Source organism: Pteropus medius, unplaced genomic scaffold (assembly GCF_902729225.1).
Source record: "Pteropus medius unplaced genomic scaffold, Ma_sr-lr_union100, whole genome shotgun sequence".
In the NCBI taxonomy this organism is placed as follows: Eukaryota; Metazoa; Chordata; class Mammalia; order Chiroptera; family Pteropodidae; genus Pteropus; species Pteropus medius.
In genome coordinates this window covers 3,959,789-3,985,822 of record NW_024347790.1, presented here as the reverse complement: position 1 = coordinate 3,985,822, position 26,034 = coordinate 3,959,789, and the positions used below count along the sequence as shown (strand labels likewise).

The 26,034-nt window shown below is 40.7% G+C and overlaps 1 protein-coding gene across 2 annotated transcripts in view; it reads left to right on the top strand.

Moving 5' to 3' along the window:
• Nucleotides 1-10,000: 10,000 nt before the first annotated feature.
• The window catches only part of ST8SIA6 (ST8 alpha-N-acetyl-neuraminide alpha-2,8-sialyltransferase 6), a 114,619-nt gene continuing 98,585 nt past the window's right edge, over nt 10,001-26,034 (top strand). The window contains exons 1-2 of one of the 2 annotated variants that reach the window (XM_039877492.1): nt 10,001-10,218; nt 10,767-10,865. In XM_039877492.1, coding sequence (XP_039733426.1) covers nt 10,124-10,218; nt 10,767-10,865 — 194 coding nt within the window. In that variant the 5' untranslated portion in view covers nt 10,001-10,123. The remainder of the gene's footprint in view (nt 10,219-10,766; nt 10,866-26,034) is intronic. The other variant, XM_039877493.1, reaches the window with a different exon arrangement.

Here is a 26,034-nt window from a genome sequence, read left to right as displayed (position 1 = left end):
GCCTTTTCATTATTGGTTTTGTCAAAATATTTTCTAAAATTAAAGAAGATGACCTCTTTGACCTACAAATTATTTGGAAGCGTGTTTAAGTATAGAGATGGTTTTATTAATCTTTTTGTTATTGGTTTCTAATTTCCTGCTTTGTGATCAGAAAGACAATATAATATCCGTTTTGCAGGATTTGTTGGGACTTGTTTTGTGAAGTAGAATGTGGCCAGTTTTAAGTGGTATTCCAGGTCACCTTGAGAAAAACGTGTTCTTTTGAATTGCATTATTCAATTTATGTTAAAAAAATTTTTTTTGTCTCCTTGAAAGAAAGGTATGTTGAATCTCTCAAGTTTGTTTTGTATAATTTGAGAGAATGTTGTTGGTTGTTCAATATGGATTTGGAATTTTTATCTCTACCTAGAGAGTTGTACCTTTTATTATTATGAAGTGACAATATTTATTTATAATGATACTTTTCACCTCCATGTCTGTTTTTTCTGATATTATTTTAGCTTTTTTTTGGTTTGTATTTCTTTGTATGTCATTTTACAGAGTGTTATTTTCAGCTCCTATGTGTCATCTTGTTTATTTTTATCTAGCCTGTGAGTTTCTGTCTTTTAACTGGTCTCTCTATGATAACTATTATCTTTACATTTATTTATACCATCTTATTTTATGCTTTGTTTTTGATTTCTGTTTACTTTTCCCTCCCCTCCTTTTCTGTCTTCTACTGAATGGTTGATTTTTAAAAATCTCTTTTTTCCTCCGCTGGCTTAAGAGTTATCATGTTTTTAATTTACAGTAGATGTCTTTTTTTCCCCCAGCTTCATTGAGGTATAATTGAAAAATTAAAGTATAATATATTTAAAGTGTACACTGTGATGATTTGATATACATGTACATTATAAAAGGATTCCTACCATCGAGTCAATTAACACACCTATAACCTCACACATGATAGTGCATGTCTTAATATTTTAAAGTGCATATTTTACTTAATAATGTATAAAGGTAATTACTATTTCTACTGACCTCCTGAATAAGAAGTGGAACTTCCTATGCTCCCTTATAGCTCCTATTGTCTTTCATGTTATTGTTTATTATTTTAGTTCAGTTTTGTTTTGCAGTTTCCTTCACAGATTATTCATCATTGTTTTGTTTCACATAATCAATGTTGTTGGCCATTTTCCCTCTTCACCTTTATTCCTGCATCTCTTTCTTTTCTTCTGGAGTCAATTTCTTTTCTCCTAGAGTGTACAATTTATAGTTTTCTTTCCAACAAGGGTCTGTGGCTAGTAAATTTTTTCAGTCTTTTAAAACACTTTTTATTTTACCCTCACCTTTGGATAATAGTTGAGCTAGATATAAAATTTAAGAATGCCAGTATATCCCCTGGCACTTTGAAGATTCAGTTAACTTTAGGCATCTAGTTCTGCTGATGAGAACTATGCTGTAATCAAATTACTGTTTCTTTGTAAGTTTTTTTCCCCTTAGATTACTTCAAAGGCTTTCTTTTTGTCTTTGGAGTTCTGAAGTTTTATTATAGCGTACCTAGATTTGAATGTACTTTTATTCATCCAGAGCAGGAGTTGCTGTCATTTTTAAATAGAAGTTTCAAATTCATTAATTAATAATTCATTAATTAATTCTGGAAAGTTTGAAGACATTAGCTCTTCAAATATTACCTCTTCCTCATTCTCTCTGGTCTCTCCTTCTGAAATTCCTGTTAGACAAATATTGGACTGTGGTAGATTAAGATAGCCACAGATTATTTGTTATTTCTCTTAGAGGTGGAGTATGATATTGCAATTTATAATAAGAAATATATATTTGGTCATCAATCCATTTCTTCCACAGAGTTCCTAAAACCCTTGAAATTTCCTGAGTGATAAGAGCAATAAATGTATCTTGTTATTCATAAAAAATCCCTTTCAACTACTCCTGAATTTAAGACTTTTGCAATTCACATAAGGATGGGGCTGGTTGCCAGGGGAACCAACCATGTGATTTGAGGGCTGGTACTTTTAGTCTCACCTCCACCCCCCACCCCAACCTTGAGGGAAAGGAAAAGGACTAGAGGTTGACTCAGTCACCAATGGCAAGTGATTTAATCAATCCTGTCTATGTAAGGAAGCTTCCATAAAAATCTCAAAAGGTGGGGTTTGGAGAGCTTCCAGCTTAGTGAACACATGGAGATTTGAGGAACAGTGGCACATTCAAAGAGCTTGGAAGCTCTATGCCCCTTCTCATATACCTTGATCTAGATATCTCTTCCATCTGGCTGTTCCTGAGTTATATCATTTTGTAATAAACTGGTAATCTAATGACTAAAACATTTCTCTGAGTTCTGTTTCCTGTTGTAGCAAGTTAATAAACCCCAAGAGTGGGGTATTGGAACCTCCAATCTATAGCTAGTTGGCCAGGAGCACAGTTCTACAAGCCCATGACACCCTATGCTTGTGGTTAGTGTCTGAAAGGTGTGCGTTGTGGGGGGTGGGGTGGCACAGGCTTGTAGAACTGATGGCTTAACCTGTGGAATCTGATGCTATCTCCAAGTAGATAGTGTCACAATTGAGTTAATTGATTGCTGCTGTGGAAGAAAACATACACACATATTGCAGTTGGTGTTGATGTCAGAGTCCAAATCCTTTCTCCTTGAATATATGATAGACTTAGGAACTTGTATGACTAATAGAATATAGCAGAAGTAATGTTCTGGCACTTTAGAGACTAGATCAGAAGAAACTTGCAGTTTCTGTCCAGGCTTCTTAGAACATTTTCAGTAGGAGCTATGAGTTAGAAGGCTGGCTACCCTGAGATCACTATGCTGGAGAGTTCGAGGGTAGGCACTCCAGTTGACAGTCTTAGTTGACCTCATTCTTTCAATTATTCCCATCAAAGTGCAGCATATGTGAGTGAAACCACACTGAACCCTCCATACCACATTCAACCTGGTGTGAAACATCAGTATCACCCAGCTGAGTACTATTTGAATTCTTGACCCACAAAATATTTAGGTGTAGTAAAATGTTATTGTTTTAAACCACTAGGTGCTGGGGCGCTTTGTTATGTAGCCCCTCAACACCTAATGGTTTATATATAAACCACTTTCTACAGGTCTTTTAACCTCTTTCTCATACTTTCCACCTCTTCATCTTTCAATGTATATTTTTCTCAAATTGGTTTTCCATGTCATTGATTTTCTCTTTAGTCATATATAATCTTGTGACTTAACTGCATCCACTGATTACTTTTATACCAATGGCTATACTTTATTTCTCATACTTCTATCAGTTCTTCAGAAAAAAATCTGCTTTTATCATAGCTCTTTCCCAGTGTGTTATTTCAACCTTTCATGTTCTTAATGATTTTAAACTTATTTTATGTTCTCTTCCTGATTATTGCTTGATAATCTTACTGAGGAATAGTCATGGTGAATTCCTTAAGTATTTTGCAGTATTTTGTTTTATGCTCATTTTTAGTGAATTCCTTTTCTTTGAGAATTTTCTGAAACTAGAATAGTTAGCACTTTTGTGCCAAGCACCTCAGGGAATGCTTAGCCAGGGACCAAGGTTTATATTAATTTCAAAACCACCTAGGTGCCGCGGTCCAGCCACGACAGGATCCAGGGGGCCCCAAAGGTGGGCAAGGCGTCGGCGTGGGAGACAGTCGACTACACAGCTCAGAGGCGGTGTGACACTGTTCCGTTTTATTGTGATTTGAGTACAACTTTTATACTTTTTATTTTGGCATTTGATTATACTTTGTTGTTAAGGTAGCAGGGAGTTAAATTTCTGTGGTTAGGCGAACAGAAAATCTTATAGAGTATATTATTATTAATGTTCATGATTAACTAGTACATTTTTCTCTCAATCATTAGAACAGAACTACCTGATGGAACAATCTAAACTTTTAATTCTTATATCTATTACGTAAGATACAGTTTGATTTAAGTAAAGATGATAGATAGATGTATTCATAACAGCAAGCATTGGCTTGTGGGAAGACATTGTTCTTCTTTCTGCCTGAAGAAATCTTTTAAATGCTATTTGATTTATGCTATATCTAAAGTTCAAGCTGAACCTTTCTCATAGCTGTTCCAAAGTTTCCTTGGTGCAGTAATGAGGAAAATATTTATAAAAATCAGTTTTACAAAGCTGCTTTCATAAGCTAAGTTTCTGTTCCTTTGTTTTTAAGCACCAAGGAGATCTGACCTAGCCAGCCTTTCTATGAAACTTAAACTACTATAAGGCACTTTATCTTTATTCACTACATGTATACTATCTTTATTATAAGCTTCTGAATAAGGCAAAGGAAGATCAGGTAATCTTTTCATACTATTAGCCCCCCTAGGTGGATACCAGAGTTTTCTATTTATCCACTAGGCCACAAAAGGAGGCCCTTGTATAGTAGGCACAGGCTTATGAGTAAATTTCTTATCCTTACTAATTTTTCTACTAACTGCGTGGGAACAGGAGTATAAACTGGTTCTAGTAATTCAGCTTGTTATAATTTATTCATAATATCTTTAAGAGGCACGTCAAAAGGAATTTCCCTTAATAATTGTTCAAATAAAGGGTTTACGCATTCTGGACACGTCAGGGTGACTAGAGCTGATTCCATACGCGGGGAATTTACTATGTTTTCCTCAGAGCCAATTTTGAGGAAATCCATTTGTATAGCGTTTACACTTACTAGAATTTGTGCTACCCAAATTCCCCCTCTTAATAGGATCATTTCTAAGAAACCAATTATCCCTAAACACATGCCACGTCCTCGTTCTTGACGATGCATTCCTCGAAGCCTCTGTCCCCATCTCCGGACCTTGTCACGCAGTAGGGTAGAAAGAGGACGCGGCACCTAGGCAAGGTATGTTAGACCTCAAACCCAAAGGACGTGAAGATTTTAGCATAAAATTCTCTCACCCAGAGCTCAGGCAGAATTTTAGGGTCACGTCATTTTTGCTTAAAACTCTGTAAATATGAAGTTTTGTTTTTGTTTTTCTTTTTCTTTTTTAAGTCTAATGTTGCTGAAGTGAAGTCAGAAGGAAGATTAATTTTTATCTGTTTCTTCTGTTTGGATGCTTTTACGATTCTTTCTTTGTCTTTGAATAATCTCTGCAAGTGGATAAATCATCAAGTTGTTCTTTATTAAATTTCTCTGGAGCACCATGAATTTATATGATGAGTTCAGACAACGAGAAGAAAAAACTGCAAATTCACATATTTATTTATTTCAGGGAAGTTTTCTCCTATTATATCCTTAAATGTTTTCAATATTTCATTTTTATGCTTTTAAAAAAGAGCACCTAATACCTGCATGATATATATCTAATATTGGCTTGTGGTACATATCATCGTTTTCTGAATCAGTGTATTTTCTGCATCTCTTTCCTGTGTGCTTTCTGCAATTTTCTTCAGCCTAATCTCTATGACACTGATTTAGATTTTTGCCATCTAAATTCTGATCCTCAGGCTTCTTAGTTCTACAATGTTTTTGTGTTTTGTTTTGTTTTGTTTTGTTTACTGTCGTCAGTTCACTTTTCATCCTACTGCTTTGCTATTTCTTCTTACAGTTCTTATTTCTTCTTTGGATTTTTCTTATTACATATTATATTTTATTTCCTGAGGAGTAGAAAGTGATTCTTGCTTAAATTTTCTCCTGTTTCCTGGAATAAGTCTTGTTCCAACATATATTTTTCATTTGCCTTTTTACTGATTATGTTCCTTTCATTTTATCTTATATTTTACAGAACCTTTGCATAAGTTTTTTTTCTCTTGCTTACTCATCTTTGAAAGAAGTCATGCCTGTTTCTGCTATTTGCCAGGAATATTGTGAATGAAAAATCTTTGGCAGTCCTTTCTTCTTTTTGGCACACTAGTTGAAACTCAGTTTTGCATCAAGGGCTTGCTAGAAGAAATTTTATGTTTAATTATTTATCTGCTTATAGTTTAGGTTATGTGGAGAGAAAGGGTGGAGAAGAGAAGCTCAGGAGAGAAATATGGCAGTTCGGGTCTATTACCTCTGCACACACAGTCCTCAGTCTCCAGTCTGTCACAGCAATTGGAGTTCTGCCCGGTCTTGCAAAACCTGGAATTAGGCAGGAGACACTGTGGAGAAGCCATTTCAGTATAAAAACCAATGGCTCAGGGGTCTTTTGTTTATGAAATATGTAAACCAGGTACTCATTTTTCTGTGGTAAATCGACTTTAATGAGTAGCTACAAAAATTGTTTGTAGTATCTTTCTTCAAGATTCGCATTATCTCTCGGTCATCATTCCTTTGCTTAGAAAGCTGAATTCACTGAAATCAGAACTATTGGTCATCATGTCTCCTTTAACTCTTTATGGCCCTGGCCATACCTGCTGACTGCTTTTCATTTTTGTCGTGACCTACTTCCAGCCTTTACTCTTTCCAATTGAATACTGTTAGGGCCTTCAAAAACATTTCCATTCCCCCCACCCCCACCACCACCATAAATCTAAGGTCATAATAAATAGGGGAGATGAGTCTTGAACTTGGCATTCTTGTCTAATTGGTTCACCTTCAGCAGGCAGTTTGTGGAATGGGATTGTGGCCATTTTTATAGTTTCAGTTTTTATTTCTCTTTTTTGGTCCTTGATGATCTTTCAAATGAACTGCAGGGAGAGGAGTTTTAGAAGTTCGACTGTCTTATACATTAAAAAATCTATTTTATAATGTGAATGATAACTCTTATTTTTTATTCTGTAATTTTAGTTATACTACAAATTGGATTTCATATATATATACACACACATATATGTATATATATCCATATGAAATTTGTATATCATCCTAAGTATTCCATATTTAAAGTTAAAACTACTTTGTACATGGAATTGGTTTAATTTTTTATATTTAATTAGCAGTGGGCAAAACCTAATTTGAATAAAACATATTTGAACACATATCCCCCATAGAAGGTTATTGATTTCTTGAAGTTAGTTCTACTTCGATTTATATCCTACGATTTATTGAAAATATGGAGTCCTGGTTATACTCTCCTTATGAATTTCCTCCCCCAAGGAATAGTTAATATTTATAAATGTGCTATTGTCTTTCATCCCTCACAAATGTCTAATATTACTAAAACCAGTCAAGCGGCCTGAAGATATCAGAAACCATTTTTTTTTTAAAGACAGGGAGATCAAAATGTCACCCAAATGAAGGATAAGATTCTTTGGTGCATCGGTTTTCCGTTTCTCACAGCACTCCTTCCTTTCCTTATATTGAGAATTCCTACTCGTGTGATATCTGGGATTCTTCTTCCTGAATTCCCAAATCATGCATATGGAAATGTTTTAAAACTTTTACACCAAAAATGAGAAACCCTAACTACCAGGAAGATTTTTTAATTACTTGGACATTTTTTATATATGAAAACTTCCTAATAATTTTTTTAAAAAGTTATTTTATGAAAGTAAGGGCATGATAATGAATGAAGAATAATAGACCATGTGAGAAGCAAATGCTGGGCTGAGTGGATGAACGTGGTAAAATTTACACATCAACCTAGACTTCTCTGCATATCAGCCTGAGTTTCTGTTTCAACTGTGAGTCTCAGGAATTTATTTCTCAAATTACTCCGTGGCATAGATCTTTAGGGTTCTGATTATACCTGCAAATGTTATTACCAAATGCGCAGCGTTCGCTGGCCAACAACGTCTAAGCAATCATGTTTTTGTTGAGTTCTTTTATCTCTCAGGGATAAGCAAGATAATTCATATTTTATCAGCCCAAGTCTTCAATTACAAAGCTTGTGGTAAAGTTCCCTACTGCCAAATTTTAACAGTAGCTTCAGTATTCCCATTGCAAATTTACACTTGGTTTTCCAATTAAAATGGGCTTTTGTGAGTCCCCTGCTGATAGCCATTGGCTTGATAAAAAGTTACTTCATTTTCAGCAAGGGTGTTTAGGGAGCCCAGTGCAAGGCTGGCTCTTCTGCTGTTGCCTTGAGCCCAGCTGTGCTGAAATATTAAACTTTAGTAAATTAGGCGAAATTGCAGCTTCCTAGCTGATACACTAATGCCCTTTTCTTTTTCTGCAAACCGTCTTCTCTATGAGTTGTCTGCACAATTCTCTGGCTCTAAGAGAAATAAAATCAAACTATCTTCCTAATCCAGCCAACTTTTTCATTTTCAAGATAACTGTGCCATATCCTACTTATCTAAAAGAATGCTTAAACTTTCAAACACGTAGAATTGGATGACTATATTATTTTAGCACTCAATGTAGCGTTAATTTCTGAAACCGTACTCAGATAAGCAGCTGGATCCCTAAAAATGTCAGTCTTATGTAAAAGCAACAGCTTTTTTCTTTATCGATTAGTACATTTTAACAACAATGAGTTAGGGAAGGAAATCTTATTTCCAGTCACATTTATTTTCACTTTTTTGCTCCTTTCTCTTTATGAATAGCATTCGTTTTGAGGTGTTTTATTCATTGACTAAATATTTATTGATCAACTACTGTGTGCACGGTTATGGTTTGTTTTCAACTAATTATTTTTAATTAGAGCAGATGCAGAATTAGCAAAAAAGGAACTAGCAGCCTTTTTTGTGTGTGTGTGTGTTCTTGATATGTGTTATTCTTTCAGTGACAAAATTGCTGGCAACAGCTTTATTGATCTGTCTGGCCTACTTGCTCCCCCAAAGGCGCTCGCATTGCTCTTCCAGGTTGAGACCATATGCCTTTAGGAGATTCTAGTTGAAACATAAATATTTTTGTAACTCAAAAAAGTTAACTCATGAAAATCTTTCAAATTACCTTTATCAAGGTACTCACAAGATGGTAGAATCCAGAGGCCGTTTTTGGAAAAATCTCAAATCTATGTGAAAGTAGATTGAATAGTCTAAAGAACCCCCATGGACACACTACCAGGTGTATGGTTTATTGATGTTCTTTAAGGGTTCAAGGTCAGGGGCAAAGCCTGGGGAGGTTGCACGGTGGGCACTTGGGCAGTTGGTGGGCCACACATATGGACGGGACAGCTTAGGGCCGAGAGAGGAGAGACCTAGTCCCAAGTCATTGGAGAGGCAGACTATATCATACTGTCATCGGATCACTGTACTGAAATAGATGAAATAATATATGAGATATTCTAACCCAGAGGATCTAGTCCCATACGATTTAGACAGGATATACCAACTTTTTTTTGAAAAGGGGCAGATAGTAAATATTTTGGGCTTCGTGGGCCATATGATCTTTGTGACCCATGTCACAAAGCAGCCGTAGATAACACAGCCACACACAACCATGGTAATACAAAGAATGGGCTTGGTGGTGTTCCAATAAAACTACAGAAACAGGCAGGGACCGAATTTGGCCCGTGGGTAGTAGTTTGCGGACCCCTAAAATTGCCTGGCCCTGGAAATCGATTCTCTGTGCCTTTGACTCTGCGTTTAAGCCAGTGGAAGTGACTCCTTCTAATCGGTCCCGGAATCTACCCAACAGTGGCCAAGTTCCACGCACTCTTCACGCGTGGGACGACCCAGCAGAGCGACTACAACAGTTTTCAAAAGTTTTTGAAATGAGCCCTTCCCTCCTCTTGCTTTCTCCCAAGGCCTCCCTGTCTGTCAGCTGCAGGGACGCGGACGGAGTTGTGGTGAGCCTGGGCGGGCTGCATGGGCTTCGCGGAAGAGCACGCGGGCACTCGAGAGTAGGTGAGGGTGCAGAAAAGTTGGAGCCCAATCAGCACGGAGTTGAGCTCCTGCGCCCCAACCTTCAGGTGACCCCGCGCGGCGGCGGCGGCGGCAGCAGCGGCAGCAGCGGCGGCGGCGAACAGAGCCCGCAGCAGCTCGGAGCGCCTCCGGGAGGACAGGAGGCGAGCTCGACACATCGTCACTGCCATCCGAGCGCCCAACTCGGCGGTCCAGGGCTGGGTGGGGGAAGCTAGAGAGCCGGGACGCCGCGTCTTCCTTGGCCCCCAGAGACGGCGCAGGTTGGGCCGCGCCGCGCCGCGCGCTGTCGTCGTCCCTCCCGCTGCCTGGGAACACTGGAGGTGTGCGTGGCTGCGGCGGCGGCGGCAGCGGCCGCGGCAGGAGCCGCGAGTCGGGGCCGCCCGGGCTGCGCGTCGCCGGGGCAGCGGCGGCGGCGGCCGCGCCTGTGGCTCAGGATGCGGCCGGGGGGCGCGCTGCTCGCCCTGCTCGCGAGCCTGCTGCTGCTGCTGCGCCTGTTCTGGGGCTCGACCGAGGCGCCCGCTCGCTCCAGGTAACCTGCCGGCTGAGCTCGGGGTGACTGTGGGTTCCGTGCACCCCCACTGTGCGCCCCGCGGTGCGCCCCAGGGGCCCCAGCCGCCAATTCGCTCCATTCGGGCACGCGGACTTTTGGCCGCTGCAAGAACGCCAGGACAAGCAGCGGGGGCTTGCAGGTGGGGTGGGCTGGGGACGTCCAGGAGACCCCACTGGATGAGTGGGAGGTGACAGAGGGGCGACACTTGGACTGTTGTTGTGTTCACCATCTGGGGCGGAGCAGGACCCGCCGGGGTTGAGGGGCCCGGCGTGCGTCGCTGTGGGTGAGGGAGCTGCTGAGAAGTCCCTGCCGTCGGGTTCCGCATCGGTGTCGCGGGCTCTCCATGCCTGTCCTGTGCTTTCCCTTCCTTCCCGCCCTCAGCTCCATCAGACGCCGGGGTTCGGGAGCTGCTGGAGGAGCCGGGGCACGCGGGCAAGTCCCCGCCAGGCAGCCAGCACGGCGCCCAGCTTGCCAGCCAACTCCTCCCCGCGAGTAGTAACAACTTAGTTTTCTTCTTGGCTGTGCAGGCTCCTGATGGAGGAGAGCAGAGAGGCCACGCATGGCACCCACGCCGCGCTGAGGATGCTCAGGAGCCCTGCGACCCTGCCACCGCGCGCCATGAACAGGTACCCACAGCGCCAGGCGGCGATGGGCGCGGCTGCACCCGCGGGACTCTGCTCCGAGTTGTCTGGCTGGGGGAAGATTGAGTAGATTTGTGTGTGCGTATATGTGTGTGTGTGCACGCGTGTGTGTGCGTGCACGCGCTTGTGTTTGTGTGTGTGTCTGTGTCTGTGTGTGAGTGAGACAGGAAGGGAGAGGGGATGTGTGTGTACACGGGAGCGTGCAACTCCTCACTTCCTCCATCCCCCCTGTAAAGCCTGTTTCTCCGTGTAGAGGTTCTTAAAACCAAGGGACATCCGAAACACCTGCTCTTAAAAAAAAATGGGTGCCGAATTCCCTTCTCGATCACCGTGTGTTGAAACCCCCCGGGAGAAGCAGCTCAGCCGGTCTTTATTGAGGGATTTGGCTGGTTTGCCTTCCACCTTTACGCTTTCAAGTGCACCGGTATAAGACTCATGTTCGGGAGAATGGAATTCTGTGCACGATGTTGAGAAGGTTTTTATGTTTAGTGAATGGAGACTTAAAATTGTTCTTTTTCACACACATGAGTAGTTATCCACGTGCAATAATTATTTGGTTTTTATCTTGTGTTCTGATTATAAAAGTAATAATACTTGGTGCAGAAAGTTAGATAATATGAAAAATGTTTAAAAGTAATATTCACTCAGAGTTCTACCACCTAGAGATCATATTCAGGTTTTGGTCTATATTTTTTGGTTTTTCATATATATATATTTAAAATATACTTAAGATTATACCTTGTAGTTTGTGTTCTGCCTTTTTTCTAAAAGAAAATAGATTTACACATATTAAATTTTGTTCCCCAAAACATTGCTTTTGATTGTTGCTTAATTTGTCATATGAATGTGCCACAATGCATTTAACTTTCCAGTTTTAGACATTTAGACTGTTTCCTGTTTTGCTTTTTTGTTTTGGTTGGTTTCCTATTAATAATTCTATTGAGTACATTCTCGTATGTAAATCTTCATTTTAAATTCTTCAGGATGGTCTGATAGAAGTTGGATTATTAGGTCAAGGAGTAAAGACATTTTAGGTTCTAAGTACATATGGTCAATTGCTTCCTAAGAGAATTGGATAAAATTACATTTCACCAGCAGACAGTACTGCTTCATACCTCAGCATTGCTATTATTATTGGAATTTTGTATGTTGCAATATAGTTTCCTTTTCTTCTCCTCCATCTTTTGTGAATCCCTTTTCCTCTATGTGTATATTCTAGGCTCTTGGGCCATCTTAATCTTCTGATTACGTGACTGAAGGCTCCTGTGTGGCTACTGCATGGCCAGAAGAAGGGTTGGGAGCCTGGAAGAAATCTTAAAGTGCAGGAACAGCACTGCTTCTCACAACCCCCCTTTTGGAGGCACTAAAACATCCTGGCGTAGCAAAGCTTTTGAAAATAATAATGGCCTATACTTTTATTTTATGCGTGATTGTATAGCCTAGCTTTTCAATGAACTGGGGACATTCCATCTTTTTCCAAGTCTTGGTACTGTTTGTTACACTTTCTGGGGTTCCCCCTTGGGGAAAGTTTTGAAGAATGTGCTAATTAAATTTTCTGGTCCTAAGTCTTTTCTGAGGTAATTCTTTGATGAATTTTCCAGCTTCTTTTGGCATAATTCTTTTCTACTTGACATACTTCTTGAGCTAATATAGGTGATTCATATTTTTTTCTGAATGTGGTACATTTTATTAAGATTGTTTTATTTATATCATTCTGTTGTGTGTTTTAAAACCTTTTGATCCATTTTCTATCTCCTTTATCATTTATGATTTTGATAATTTATGTAGCAGTGGTACATATTTTAATATATATGACTTGGTTGCGTAAAGAAATTATAATTTCCTTTTTTTGTCCTTTCCTTCTGCCTTCTGGGACGGCTTCTCAAGTTTGTCCTCTACATTACTGAACTATTTTTCTGTAGTTTCTACTCTCCATTTGGCCCTATCTAAAACAATAAGTCTATTACATTTTCATTCTTTATGGGTTTTTTTCCCCCGTTTTTTTCAGCCTGCATCTTAGTTTGCATCTTAGACAGAGCAGCTAAGGAATTTTTAAACTCTTACCTTCCATTTCTTACTTCATATTTTCTTGAGAAGCAAATGCTTTCTAAAAATTTATTCTGTTTCTTATTGTAAATAATTTTCAAGAGTAGTATTTTTCTCTGTATCTTTTCTCCCTATAAGTTATAGAATCTTTTCATAAGTTTTATGATTTTGGGGGCTTATTTTTAATTTAGATATTTCCAAATGAGGAGACCGCTCTTTGTCCTTGTGCTCATCTGACAGGACACTTTTAGGATTGCTTGTGCTCTCCACTAGGTAGCAATTTCCTTTCTTAAAGAATATAGCACGTGAGAGCCTTAACCATATAGCGCTTAAACAAATATTGTGGTTTTTTTAATTGAACTTTTAAAAGCACTGTGGTAAAATACACATAACATAAACTTACCAATTTGAGTTCTTAAAAAAATTTGCTAAATACGGGTAATAAAATATTTACTCATTTGAGTTGTTAAATCCTGGACCTCACAGCTATTTCCTGCTCCCATGTTTTGACCTCATGCCATCAGAAAATGCGTATATTCCTGGGTGGTCCGAAACCACCTGGATTTCTGCTGCTGCTAGGAATGGCACATGACCAATGTCACCTGAACTCCAGAGGGCTGTGGTCCTGGGACTGTCCCTATGTCTGCCGCCAACTTTGTGTCCTGAGGTGTGATGACTGACTTCCTTTCTCAGCCTCTTCCGTTCTTTCGGTGTTGCTTTATAATCTCTTATAATAAGAGCACACTCTTAAGAGGGGATAGAAAGAGAGCAGTCTAGACAGTCACCAGGGCCTCAGGAAGCAGGTCCTTCTTGCGTGGGAGCAGCCACCTGATTTTCTGGTTAGGGCAGACCCTCTTTTTACCTGAGGGTAAAGAAGGTAGACATGGAGAGGAAGATCAAAAGCCTCTATTTTTTTTTTTTCCTTCCTTGACCTGCTCTGTTTCAGAGGTGAAATTTTACACTGGCTGCTGGTAATTTCTCCATGTGGTTTTTCATATGCTCTCTTGTTAATAGTATTTCTTCCCCAAATCTGGAAAATTTCTGAAGTGGCTGTGTGTGGTTGTCATTTCATGTAGTCTTGTATACTTGCATAAGAATGTAAATAGTCTGGAAGAGGAAGGATCAGACACTATTTCCTCTGTACTGTCTTATACTAAAAGTTGTAATAATATTTTATTTGACATTTTTCTGTTGTCTGTGTTCACACTGGGATCATAACTATGAGCTTCAGAAAATTCAGGATGAGTGTGAATTGTAAATGAAAAAAGGGCCGTGTAGCTCAATAAAACTCTGAAACAGCTGATTTTCACCCTTTCTTCTCCACTCCACCCTCAAAACTGATGAAGGCTATTGAATTTTACTTTCAAAAACAATAAAATTCACTTTCGCGTCTACGTCTTTGCTTGTAGAAGTAATGATACTCTATGTGTCCTGATTTTAAAAATTTCGTACATTTTAAAGTTGTTTCTGAAATAATTTGAAATGAGGCTTTAAATCTTGCAATCTGCCTTTTTTCATACTTTTGGATCTTGGGCCTTAATTACAGCCTTTCTCTTTTAAGGTTTAGAGGGAATTTGCCTCCGTTTCTGCTCTGGTGTCACTCACCTGTCTCCCCGTGTTCCCTGTTTGGAAATGGGTTTCACTGGGCTTTCCAAATTGACATTTCCCCCCATCCGTTTGTTCTCTGGTGTCTGTAGCACATCTTCAGCTGCTCTGCCCTGGTGAAAGCTGCAGGACACAATCATCCCAGGAGCTGACCCGAGAGAGGGCTTCAGAACGTAGGCTGCAGTCACTGCTGGGCTCTGGGCACATTGCCACGTGGACAGGAAAGCCAGGATGAGCTTGAAGGACAGGAAGAAATGTTCTGCTCTTTGCTTTGTGGTGTAGGTGGATGAGGGGACCAGGAGTTCACAAAGAAATGGTGTCTGATTGTCCCAACTCTTGCTTCGGAGGTTAATGGAGGTGGAATTTTATTTTCTGTTACGCTCATCTAACGCTACTGCTTCTGTGACAGAGCTTCCCTCCACAAGAGGCTGGGTGTTCCTTTTTATGACCTGAGAGGTGACATTTGAAAGACAATACTGTCACACATGAATGTCAAATTGAAGACGGGTCCATCGAAACGTAAATCAAGGTAGCCTTAGCATCGTCTGGCCTTGTGTGTCAATTCATTGTGTCCTTAGTAGACATTTTTCTTGAGCCAACAGGCATTTGGATGAATTTGAAACAACAAAGAAAAGCCTGACTGCCTGGTGAGAGGAATGATTTTTTTTCTCCCCCAGGAGTTATAGAGAAGCACAAACATTTTGAGAGATTAGGTGCTAACAGGAAATGGTGAGAAAAGAGACTTGGGCACAGTGGAAGGGATATGAAGAGAAGAAAAGGGAATAAATATATCTTTTCATCTGCCGGGTGCAGTGATTCTTTTTAGAGCCACTGGTATTAGCTGCTCTGTGGTTTAAGGGTTCAAAGGGTCTAGAACCTGTCATTTGGTGACAGAAAAAGAAGCTCTTTAAAGAGCCATTGATGCCATGAGTAAACTTGAGGAAAGGTTCTTGTGTCTTGATGTCTTATTTTATAGCTCCTTTTCCCATTAAGGAGATGGCTATTGCTATTGTATCTTTATCCGTACACATTTAAGAAGTTAGGTTATCCAGGGCAATTAAATCTATCTTGTCTATACTTTTATGTTTCGAAACTTTATATCTTGTTTCATGAAGTACTAAGAATTCTTGGTACATGCTGTAGATAATCGGTCAATAATTCTTGAGAACATTCATTTTCATGGGCATAATTATTTCTAAAGGTAATTCTATAGGCCATAACCTGTGCTTTCAAAATTATTGTAAAATAATTTCCATTATCTTGTTAGTTATTGTAAAAACACTAGAATTCTCTAACATATAATTTTTAAAGTGTGGTATTCTGAAACACTGAAGTTGTAGGTTATAAAGACTATTCATTTTGCAAATGATTAAAATCTCTCCCTGATGGCCAGAATCTCAGATGGAATACAAGTGGCCCACAGGCTGCCTTGGAGGATATATTCAATATTCCATATATCCTTTTTGAGATTCTATCTCACTATTTTCTTTCTCTAGGGGATAAAATGTGTGATCCCCAAGCTTTGTGTTTGGAATGTTTCCTTTAATGCTATAGTAGGTATTTTATAATATATTTGCTAGTTTGTTATTTCAGAGGAACACAGATATCCTATGTGTTTATATTTGTCAACATAGCTTTACTATTTGCACATGAACTTTATGGGCACATTTTTATGTTTTTGATTTGGGAAGTCATCCAACACTCCCCATTCATTTTGGGGATACCAAAAGCATTCCTGTTTTCTGTCTGGGGAATATTATTCATGCAATCGATTGTAGTTCGGTGAGGCCTGTTGCCTTCTCTGTAACTCCACTGTAATCTGGAACCTCACCAGCTTGGGATTTGAGTCCCAATGGTACTAGGTTTTGGGGGGGTACGCGTTATCATGTCGCATTGCAAGATGGACATACAGTGACTTGTAGATTGTAAAATACCACTAATAGCAAAACCTGATTTTATAGCTTATGTGAGTATATAAAATTTTGTAATCAGAGGGTGTCTTAAACCTGGAGGGTTGAAAATTCTTATCTGTAATCATTTCTTAAAACAAGAGTATACATTAATAAATAATTTGAATAAGCAGACTTAAAGTCTTATGATATTTGTATGTAGGAGAATTTTTTAAATAAAAAATTTAGAGATTAGTGACCACATATCTCTGCGGTCCATCTTAGAACCTCTGAGCATTAAAAACTTTTGTGCTTCTACATACACCACTAAGAATTTAAAAAGATAAATTCTTATCTTTTTAAAGATGGGGAGAAAATATTTGAAAATCATATAGCAATAAAAGAATTGTATACAGAATATATAAAGAACTCTTACAACTCAGTAACAAGAAGACAAACAATCCAGTTTAAAAATGGGCAAAAGAGTCGAATGGACATTTTACCAAAGAAAATATATAGATGATATAGGTGACTAATAAGCATATGAAAAAAATGTTTAATATCTCTGATCATTAGGAAAAAAACCCATTGAGATAACCACTTCACACCTTTTATGATGGGTTTTCTGGTAACTTCACCATGTCATGGGGCAGCTCCCTCCCAAGGTTAGGTTCTACTATTGCAGCTCATGACAGTTTTTTGGTATAACCAAAAAAAGGTTTATTATTCACACAGGTAGGGAAGGCCAGAGGTGGAGGAGGGGAGGATGGCTCTCCAGGAAAAGTTCCAGAACAGAGAGAAAGAGAGAGAGAGAGGAATCCATGGGTAGCCCTGAGATCTTGAAGCAAAGTTTTACATTTGAGAAATTATTCTTAGAGTAACTAAAAATCAGTATCCCTTTAGCTCCAAGGGTTGTAATTTCTTATTTTTCTTTTTGGTAAGAGCCACGGGCATTGCCAGCCTGAACTCTGTAGAAATCTCCCATTCAAATCACTGTAATGGAGTGGAGCTGGCATCCTATTTAAAAATGTTGACACTGAAACGGAGAAAGTATGTGACCTGTATAAGATTTCAAGCTTATGTTGCTAATAAATGTTTTCTATGCTTATGATAATGGAGAAAATAAAATGGAATAAGCGTTGCTAAGAGTCACTTAAAATAGAATCAGGAAGCCATCGAGGAAGTGGGGCCTGTGCCGCAGTTCTCAGGACTACTGTTAAGTCGCTAACCTGTTGGAAAACTCAGCTCAAAGCGGAGGTATAAAGATCCTGGAACAACAGCTGCTGCATGGACATATATGGACTTTACTTTCTCCTTGTAGTTTATGCCTCTCCTATTTGCATGTTGGAACTAACCAATCCCTGTTAACCTAGCCAGACTCCTTCATTTGCATGGAGGACCACATTAGGAACCACACCTGTTAATGGCACCTCTGTAAAACCTTGCCTTTCTTTCTTCTCTTTGGAGCACAATTTAGGTTGCTACCTGAATCTGTGTCTCCTGGATTGCAACCCTTTTTTGCTCAAATAAATGCTTTCTTTTTTGTTTTTCAGTCCTAAATTTCATTTTTTAAATTTTATTAAATTTATTGGAGTGACATTGGTTAATAATATAAGTTTCAAGTGTACAATTCTACTTTCAAAAAGAATGTTGACTCTGAGAACTAATTTAAGATCTTCCTTTCCTTGTTGAAAGATTCTCACAGCTATAGGGAGTGTTGAGTCTGTGTTATATAACTGAAAATACCTAAACACGTGTCTTTTATACCAAAGATTGTGATGAGACCAACAGTTGTAGTTTAAAAGAAGCCACCATATCTTCTTCCTACAGAGAGGGACCTCCAATTAGGCAACCTTTAAAACCATCATATTGGGGATAGATAGCAGGCTTTGGCAGACAACTTTCTTATGGTGGCACATAGAATAGACTGTTTGGAGGGTTAGGGCCCTCGGTTTCAGCGGGTCCCATTGTATTATATGACTCAGTATGGGCTCCAGGTCTGAGAAGGAGTGGCAGAATGGGGAGCTGTTATTAAGTAGGAAAGGGAATTCTGCTTGGGTTTTGTAGATCTGTAGGTGAATAGTCTAGAATGAGGATAAGAGGGACCCTGTTTACAATGTGGTAGAATGTCATAAGACCCAAAAGTCAAGAGTTCAAGGTGCCTAAGGCAGAGAGCAAGGGAGAGATCCATTTGAGAAACCATTGCCCATTTTGTAATTTTAAGAGAGTGTCTTTCAATAGGCCATTTTGTCTGTGTATTAAGATTCTTTATTAAGACTACTGCCTGTAGACAGTATGAAAAATAGAAATCCAAATGATGCCTTGTTGTAAGATCCGTGCCTCCAACTGAATGGGTCATGTGTGTAAAGATTGGAGTGGATGCTATCTGGGGGCCCAAAAGGAGCTAACACAGTTTTGCTGAGACTTACCTCGGTGATGTCAGTAGTGACATACCGGGAAGGAGAAACCATGTAAATTTTAATCATTGTGAAAGCATAATGATTTCTGCCTGCAGATTGGGGCAGCAGCCCAATAATATCAATCTGCTAGTTAAAGAAGGGGCATTTGCCCATTGGTATGATCCTTATTGGCCACGATGTTGGGCCAGAACAGAGCACAGAAATCACCTTGGGAGGCAAGGGTTTGGGCTAGAGCCTATAGTATCGGGATGCCCTGGTGTCCTGCCCCATGTTTAAGGTTCCAAAGGCCATAATGACCAGGCCCTTAGAACCAAGGGAATGGGGGCACTACATGAGTTTACTTAAAAATTTGTGAGCAAGTTGGTCAGTGATGGCTTTAAAATGAGCTTCCTCCATGGGACTTGTAATAGAGGCTGAAATATGAGGGACTTTAATTATATATAATATATGAGTGAGGTCTGAACAGCAATATATTCCCAATGTGGAAGGCCCTATAAGGAACAATCCTGAATGTGAAATCTATTTTGTACCCGTGGATCAGACCATACAGTGGGTCCATTAGCTACCAACCTGGAGTCTGTAAAAATATGGACAATGAACATATCTTTATTGTGGGAATCCTCCAGTGCCAAAGTGACTGGCCCTTTGATCCCATCCTTTATCAAGGATGTCTTGGTAATTGGATGGAAAGAAGCAGCTTTCCACGGGTTCTATCACATGTGGCGGTGGGGCCGTTGTCTGTAAAATCAATGGATTCCCTTTCTCCTGGACTCAGGGGACCCTGCAAATGGCCAACAGGGCCAGTCCAGGGGCGATCTTTCTTGGATCCATGGACTTGGGCAAGGAGACTCTAAAAAGCATGAGAATGAGTGGCTAAGGCTTCCACAGTAAAGGAATCACCAGATAGGACTAGCGGCACCATTATCTGGATGGCTTTTTGGGTAGTCTCAAGGGCCTCCATTCATATTGGGCTGCTTTTCTTGTGATTGCCTAAATAGATTTTAATGAAATGTGAAGATAGGGACTACGTTGCTTCTAGAAGCCAAATAGGCAAGTAGATGTTGGGCTTGTTTGAGAGTACTAGGAGTAGGGTTATTCACTAGAGATGGTATGGATCAGCTTTCTGGGGACCAAATGATGCTTCCAAATCAAACCGAGGTAGTGGATCTTTTGGGTGTTCAGTGACCCAACTGGAGTTAGTCAAAGTCTGGACCATGTTACAGTTCGCATGTCATATGCAATAGTTTCATGAGTTTCTCCCCTCAGTAGAATATTGTCAATATAATATTCTGCCATTGATGGGTGCTTGAGAACAGAACAGGACCAGAAGCTCCTGTCTGCCTAAGTCATAAGGATATAGCTATACCCTGCAAGTAATTTATTCAAGGTATACTGCAGTACCTGATAGGCAAATGCAAATTGTGGCTGTGATGCTGGATAAATGGGAGAGAATAAAACATAGTAGCCAGATCGATAACTCTGAGGATCTATCTCAGGGTTATTTATCATTTCCGTGATGATACAGATGGTCCCCAATCTTATGATGGTCGGACTTACAATTTTTCAACTTTGCAGTGGTGTGAAAGCAATATACATTCAGTAGAAACTGGCTATAGGCTAAGCTATGATGTTTGTATTTTTGAGTTATAATACTTTTAACTTAGTATGGGTTTATTGGGACATAACTCCATTATAAATTGAGCAGCATCTATATTTACGAGCCTTCTTGTCTAAGGTGTCTCAGTCTCAATTGTTAGGGTTCGAGTTATCTCCTTTAGCCATTTGCTGAAATGCCGGAACACTAAGGAGGACCCATACTCTTTGTTGATGACCTTTACGCTGGCTCAAGAGTACGTTAGTTTCCTTGGGATCCTTAGGTGGAGAGGGGATAAAGCATATTGAGTTTTAGTTCCTGGGCACCAAGGGTGAGCCCCTCTGTACCATGAAGATCTGGATTTTTATAGCAGAATCAAGGGCAGACATGGCTGCAAGGTATTTATTGCTCTTGGTGTTCTAATTAACCCTTTCTCCTGCGGGGGGGGCGGGGGTGGGGTGTGAGCCTCAGCAGGCCACAGAGTGATAGTTGTGCTTCACAGTTCCTGTGGGGCCCTGCTGACACACTGGATTGATGCTGCTGATTTTTTTGTTTGTTTGTTTGTTTTTCGTTCTTTGTTTTTTTGATTACTAATCGTGTATTGAGAGCAGTAAGAGGTTCCACGACACCAGATAAACCAGTTCTGAGGTTTTCCCCAAGATAAAGTTTAACAGCTCCAGCTTCTTCAGTGTTTATCAAAATACAAAAGAAAAAAGTAGAGGTTGTCGTTTTTCCATGGCAAATCTGACCCTTGAGTAAGCTTCATTAGGATTGTGTAGGGGGCAGCACAGACAGGTGGCGGGTGAGACTTAGAGGTTGCGGGCACTAAATTAGTCATCAGTGGAAGTCCAAGTGTAACTACTTGGCCAATGCTTTGCTAGTTCCTTCGAAAGTTAACATAAACTTTGTCATATGACCCAGGAATTCTACTCTTAGATATCTACTCAAGATAAGTAAAAACATATGTCCGTACAAATATACGCATTATATACGAATGTTTATAGCAACATTATTCATAATCAATGAACAATGGAAATAGTCCAAATGTCCATGAATTGGTGAACTGATAAACAAACTGTGATATATCTATACAGGAAATACTGTTCAGCAATACAAAGGAATGATATATGAATACATGCTCCAACATCCATGAATCTCAAAAATCTCATGCTAAGTGAAAGAAGCCAGACTCGAAATGTTGTGTGAGACAGACATAAAAAGCAGATCAGTGGTCGCATAAGGCTGTGGGTCGGGGTATGGTAGAAATTGAGTCCAAGGGGCCTTTTCACTGTGACGGAAATCTAATACTGGATTGTGGCTATGGTTGTGTAAATCTACAAAATTACTAAATATCATTGAATTGGGTGCTTAAACTATTTACGTGCAGTAGGTTTTGTGAAAAGATGCATGTTGGCGTTCCTGGTTTTGCTCTGCGTGTAAGCCTTATGCAGCGTATGTGCATGTATGTGGGTGGGTTTCAAAGACAGGAAGCTGGTCAGTATAAGTCATGTGTTGTTGGGATATACAGAAGATTGAAGGAGTTTCGAAGAGCATCAAACATTTAAAGCATCTGCCTAGATAATCTACATAGTTGTCAATAATATAATTAGGTGAGAAATAGACAAAACAGGCAATGTTCCTCATTAACATTCAGATTCTTATATTTTTAAAAAATGTTTTCTGAGCAGTTCAAGTCAGGTTCAAAATGCAGTTTATTTAAAATAGAGGACAATCTCTCAGACGTGAGTACTTGCGATGTGTCGGGCGTTATGTCAAGCTCAACGAAATCAATACGATTTAGCAATTATCGAGCTGTCACCACGTGCCAGGTTTAGCTGCTTGATATGTGAGACTCCATTTAATTCTCACTGCACAGAACACTGTTCTGTGGGACTATTAGTATTCCCATCTTACAGAGGGAGATATTAAGACCTAAAGGGTTTCGTCACTTGTCCCCGGCAACATAGCTGAAAGGGGCAGCCAACTGACTTCCCAGGCGGTGCTCCAAATGGAGAAACAGGGGTAAGTTACACTCTGTCCCATGTTCAAAACAGGTGATCTTTCTGGACATTTAGGGGGCTGTGGAAAAATGACAGCAGGGAGTGTTCGTGAATGACTGAGACTTGCAGAGACAGAGGGCCTCAGGGACATGTGGGGGTGAGCCCGGAAGCCATGCGCCATCTTGGGAGGCAGGGGGCCAGCCCAGAGGGGATCTGTGAACTCTTTCAGCCTATGAGTCCTTAGTGAAGTCAGATGTGCAGCAGCTGTGAGGATACAGAACAAACCAAGCCCGGAGAAGGGCTGCAGGAGTCCACAGCCCCACACTCCAAGGCACTAGTCCAGGCCCCAGGCCATTGTTGGAAAGAAGCCCCCAGAGAGCTCGCCTCAGCGAGGGGTTCTTCCTGTCTGGTTGGATGGGAGATTAGAGCCACCCCGAGCTGTGTGGGCGTGCAGAGAGTCTGTGCCAGACCCCCGTGGGCTGGTGCTGTCCTCCAGGGCCCACCTTCAGACAGGAGCCGTCTCAGGTATCAAAGGAAACCACCAACCATGTCAGAGAAAAATGCACTGAGACCCCGTTATGCACTTTCCCGAGTTGGAAAGAAGTAGCCCACTCAGACAGCTTACCTCGCCCCAGCCGGATTTAATTACCGTGTGTGTCCCCCCTGCAGTCATAAGGACAGGCTTCCTGTTCCCACCCACAAGCCATGCTCCTGAGATGGCACTGTGCATTGAGGAAGGTCCAGGGAACCCACACATCTACTACATTCACCATGAATTTCATTAAGAGCAAGTTTCCTAAGAAAAGAATGAATTTTGTGTCCAAACGATTCTATCCTGACTCACTCAGAAAGGTGATTTTCTTTTCTTTTGAAAATGTTCTTCCCAGCAGTACTGATTCCAGCACAGTCAAAGGTTATTAATGGCTCTATTCATCCATTCAGCGGATATTTACGCTGCAGGAAACCTGTGCTCTTATCTTAGAGCTGGGTACCAGGAGAGGGGATATGCAGATGGTACTAATTTGATTTGAGTGAAAAACAGCCTTCTTTCCTTAGTGAGGCCGTCGCTAAGTTCAGCTCGGCATTTCTGACGAAGCATACCAAGCCTGTACTCTCCAGATGTTTTCTGAGGCCCCTACTCTGGTCAGCCAGAGGTCCCATATCTGTGACAGTCTGAGTAAGCATCACTTACTGCTCTTAAGGCGTCCCCAGCCTAGAGAGCGACAGGCACCCGTGATGACCATCCAGTGTAACTGCTGTCATGGAAACTCTCAGGCAGAGTGACAGCTCAGGGGATGAAAGCCAGGGAGGCTGGACAGGTAAGGGCACTGGTGTCGAGTCTCAAGGCGTAAGTAGAAATTCCACAAGCAGGCAAAGAGGAAAGTAGACATGTGTGACACGTGCAAAGGCTTGGGGACGTACAAACAAGATGGGTTTGTGAAGTTGAAACACTTTCAGGGTGGCTGGACCTGGAGTGTGAATGGAGGAGTGGTGGACACATGACTGAAAAAGTGTACAAGTGCTAGAAAACAAGAGATGCTCCCGGCTAAATAATTCTGGTGTCATCTCACAGGATGGGGAAACCCACTGAAGGGCTTTCAGGAGGGGGTGACACGATGAACTTTGTAATTTGGACAGTGGACTCTGGGGCTAGTGTAAGGCAGACTGAGTTTCAGCCAGGATGGCCTGAACCATGGGCCCAACGTCCATTTCTGTGCTGTTGGGATCAGTTGTGACCCTCCTCCTGTGCAGATGATGGATTGAAAGGGGAAGGAGCCTAGAAACCAGTGAGGGGACCATCATGGACAGAAATCAGGACAGGCCTGAGTTAAAACCCACATGATAGGAGCAGATGGGAATTTAAGGAGGAAAATGGGGAGTTTGTACCCTTGTCTTGGTAATTGAAGAAAATTGGGGGGATACGGAGGAGCCCAGTCAAGGTCAGGGGTACATTCAATTAAGGACTGTATTAGTCTGCTATGGCTGCTGTAACAAAGAACTACAGGCTGGGTGGCTTAAACAATAGAAATTTATTTTCTCATTAATTTTATTTAGTTCTCGAGGCTAGAAATCTGAGATCAAAGTGTCTTCAGAGTTGGTTCCTCCCGAAGGTTATGAGTGAAGGGTTTGTTCCAAGCCTCCCTCCTTGGCTTGTAGACGGCCATCTTCTCCCTGTGTCGTCACATGATCTTCCCTCTGTGCACGTCTATGTTTCGATTTTCTCTTCATATAAAGACACTAGTCATACGGGATTAGGGCCCTCCCTAACGACCCCATTGTAACTTAAGTACCCCTTTAAAGATCCTATCTCCAAATAAATAACATTCTGAGATACTGGGGGTTAGGACTTCAGCATACGAATTTGGGGGGTAGGAGGACACAGTGCAGCCCATAACACGGAGACATAAACAAACTCAGTGAGCAATCTAGTGTCTTCATTCTGAGGACTCATATAATGGGGTTTACCTGGGTTTCCGATGACCTGCATTGGTGTATGTTATTTGTAAGGTAGGAGAGTGACTTTCATGGACGGAATCCTGTGACCTAAGTCGAGTGGCAGATCTTAACATAGTTTTGGAAATTCAGATGTTTTCAAGGTGAATATAATTTCTTTGGCTTTTCATGGCTGATGTCTGGGGGAGACTGAGTGTCAGTGAGTTTATATAGGATACTTCTGGAGTGGTCATAGTCTAGTGCTTGTAGCTCTGGATGGGGCGTGTGTGTGTGTGTGTGTGTGTGTGTGTGTGTCTGCATATGTGTCTGCATATGTGTCTGCATATGATGCATTATTTTGAGCCAGGAGAAATAAAATTCCTTAAGAGTCAGAGTAGAGTTAGATGAGCCTAAATTCCCCTCTTTCCTCAGCCCATCTGTGTTGATCACCTGAGGCTACCTTAACAAAATACCGCAGATGGGAGGGCTTAAACAATGGGTGTTTATTTCTTGTAGTTCCGAAGGCTTGAAGTCCAAGATCAGGGTATCAGCATGACTGGGTTCTGGTGAGGACTCTCTTCCTGGCTTACAGATAGCAGCCTTCTCACTGTGTCCTCAAATGGGAGCGAGAAGGATAATACAGATGCAGATACAGATACAGATGGTACAGATACAGATGATACAGATACAGATATAGATATAGATATAGATGATACAAATACAGATGATACAAGTACACATGATACAGATGATACAGGTACAGATACAGATACAGATATTGATACAGATACAAAAATAGAGCAAGAGAGCTTTCTGGTGTCTCTTCTTATAAGGGCACTAATCCCATCGGATCAAGGCCCACCTTCTTGACCTCATCTAACCCTAATTATCTCCCAAAGGCCCTATCTCCAAGACGATCACATTGGAGTTTAGGGCTTCAGCATGTGGGTTTTGGGGAGGCACAAATGTCCAGTCCATAATAGCATTCTAACTGTGTGGCCTTAGAACATTTACTATCTTCCCACTACGTCTATCTCTCAAGGTGGTGGGAGGGTAAAAAGAGATAACATAATGCACTCAGAGCCCAGCATAGAGGAAGTATTTGGTCAATGAGTCTCAGTTTGTCTCAGTAGAACTCTAAAGCAAATTCTGCCTCATTATCATCTG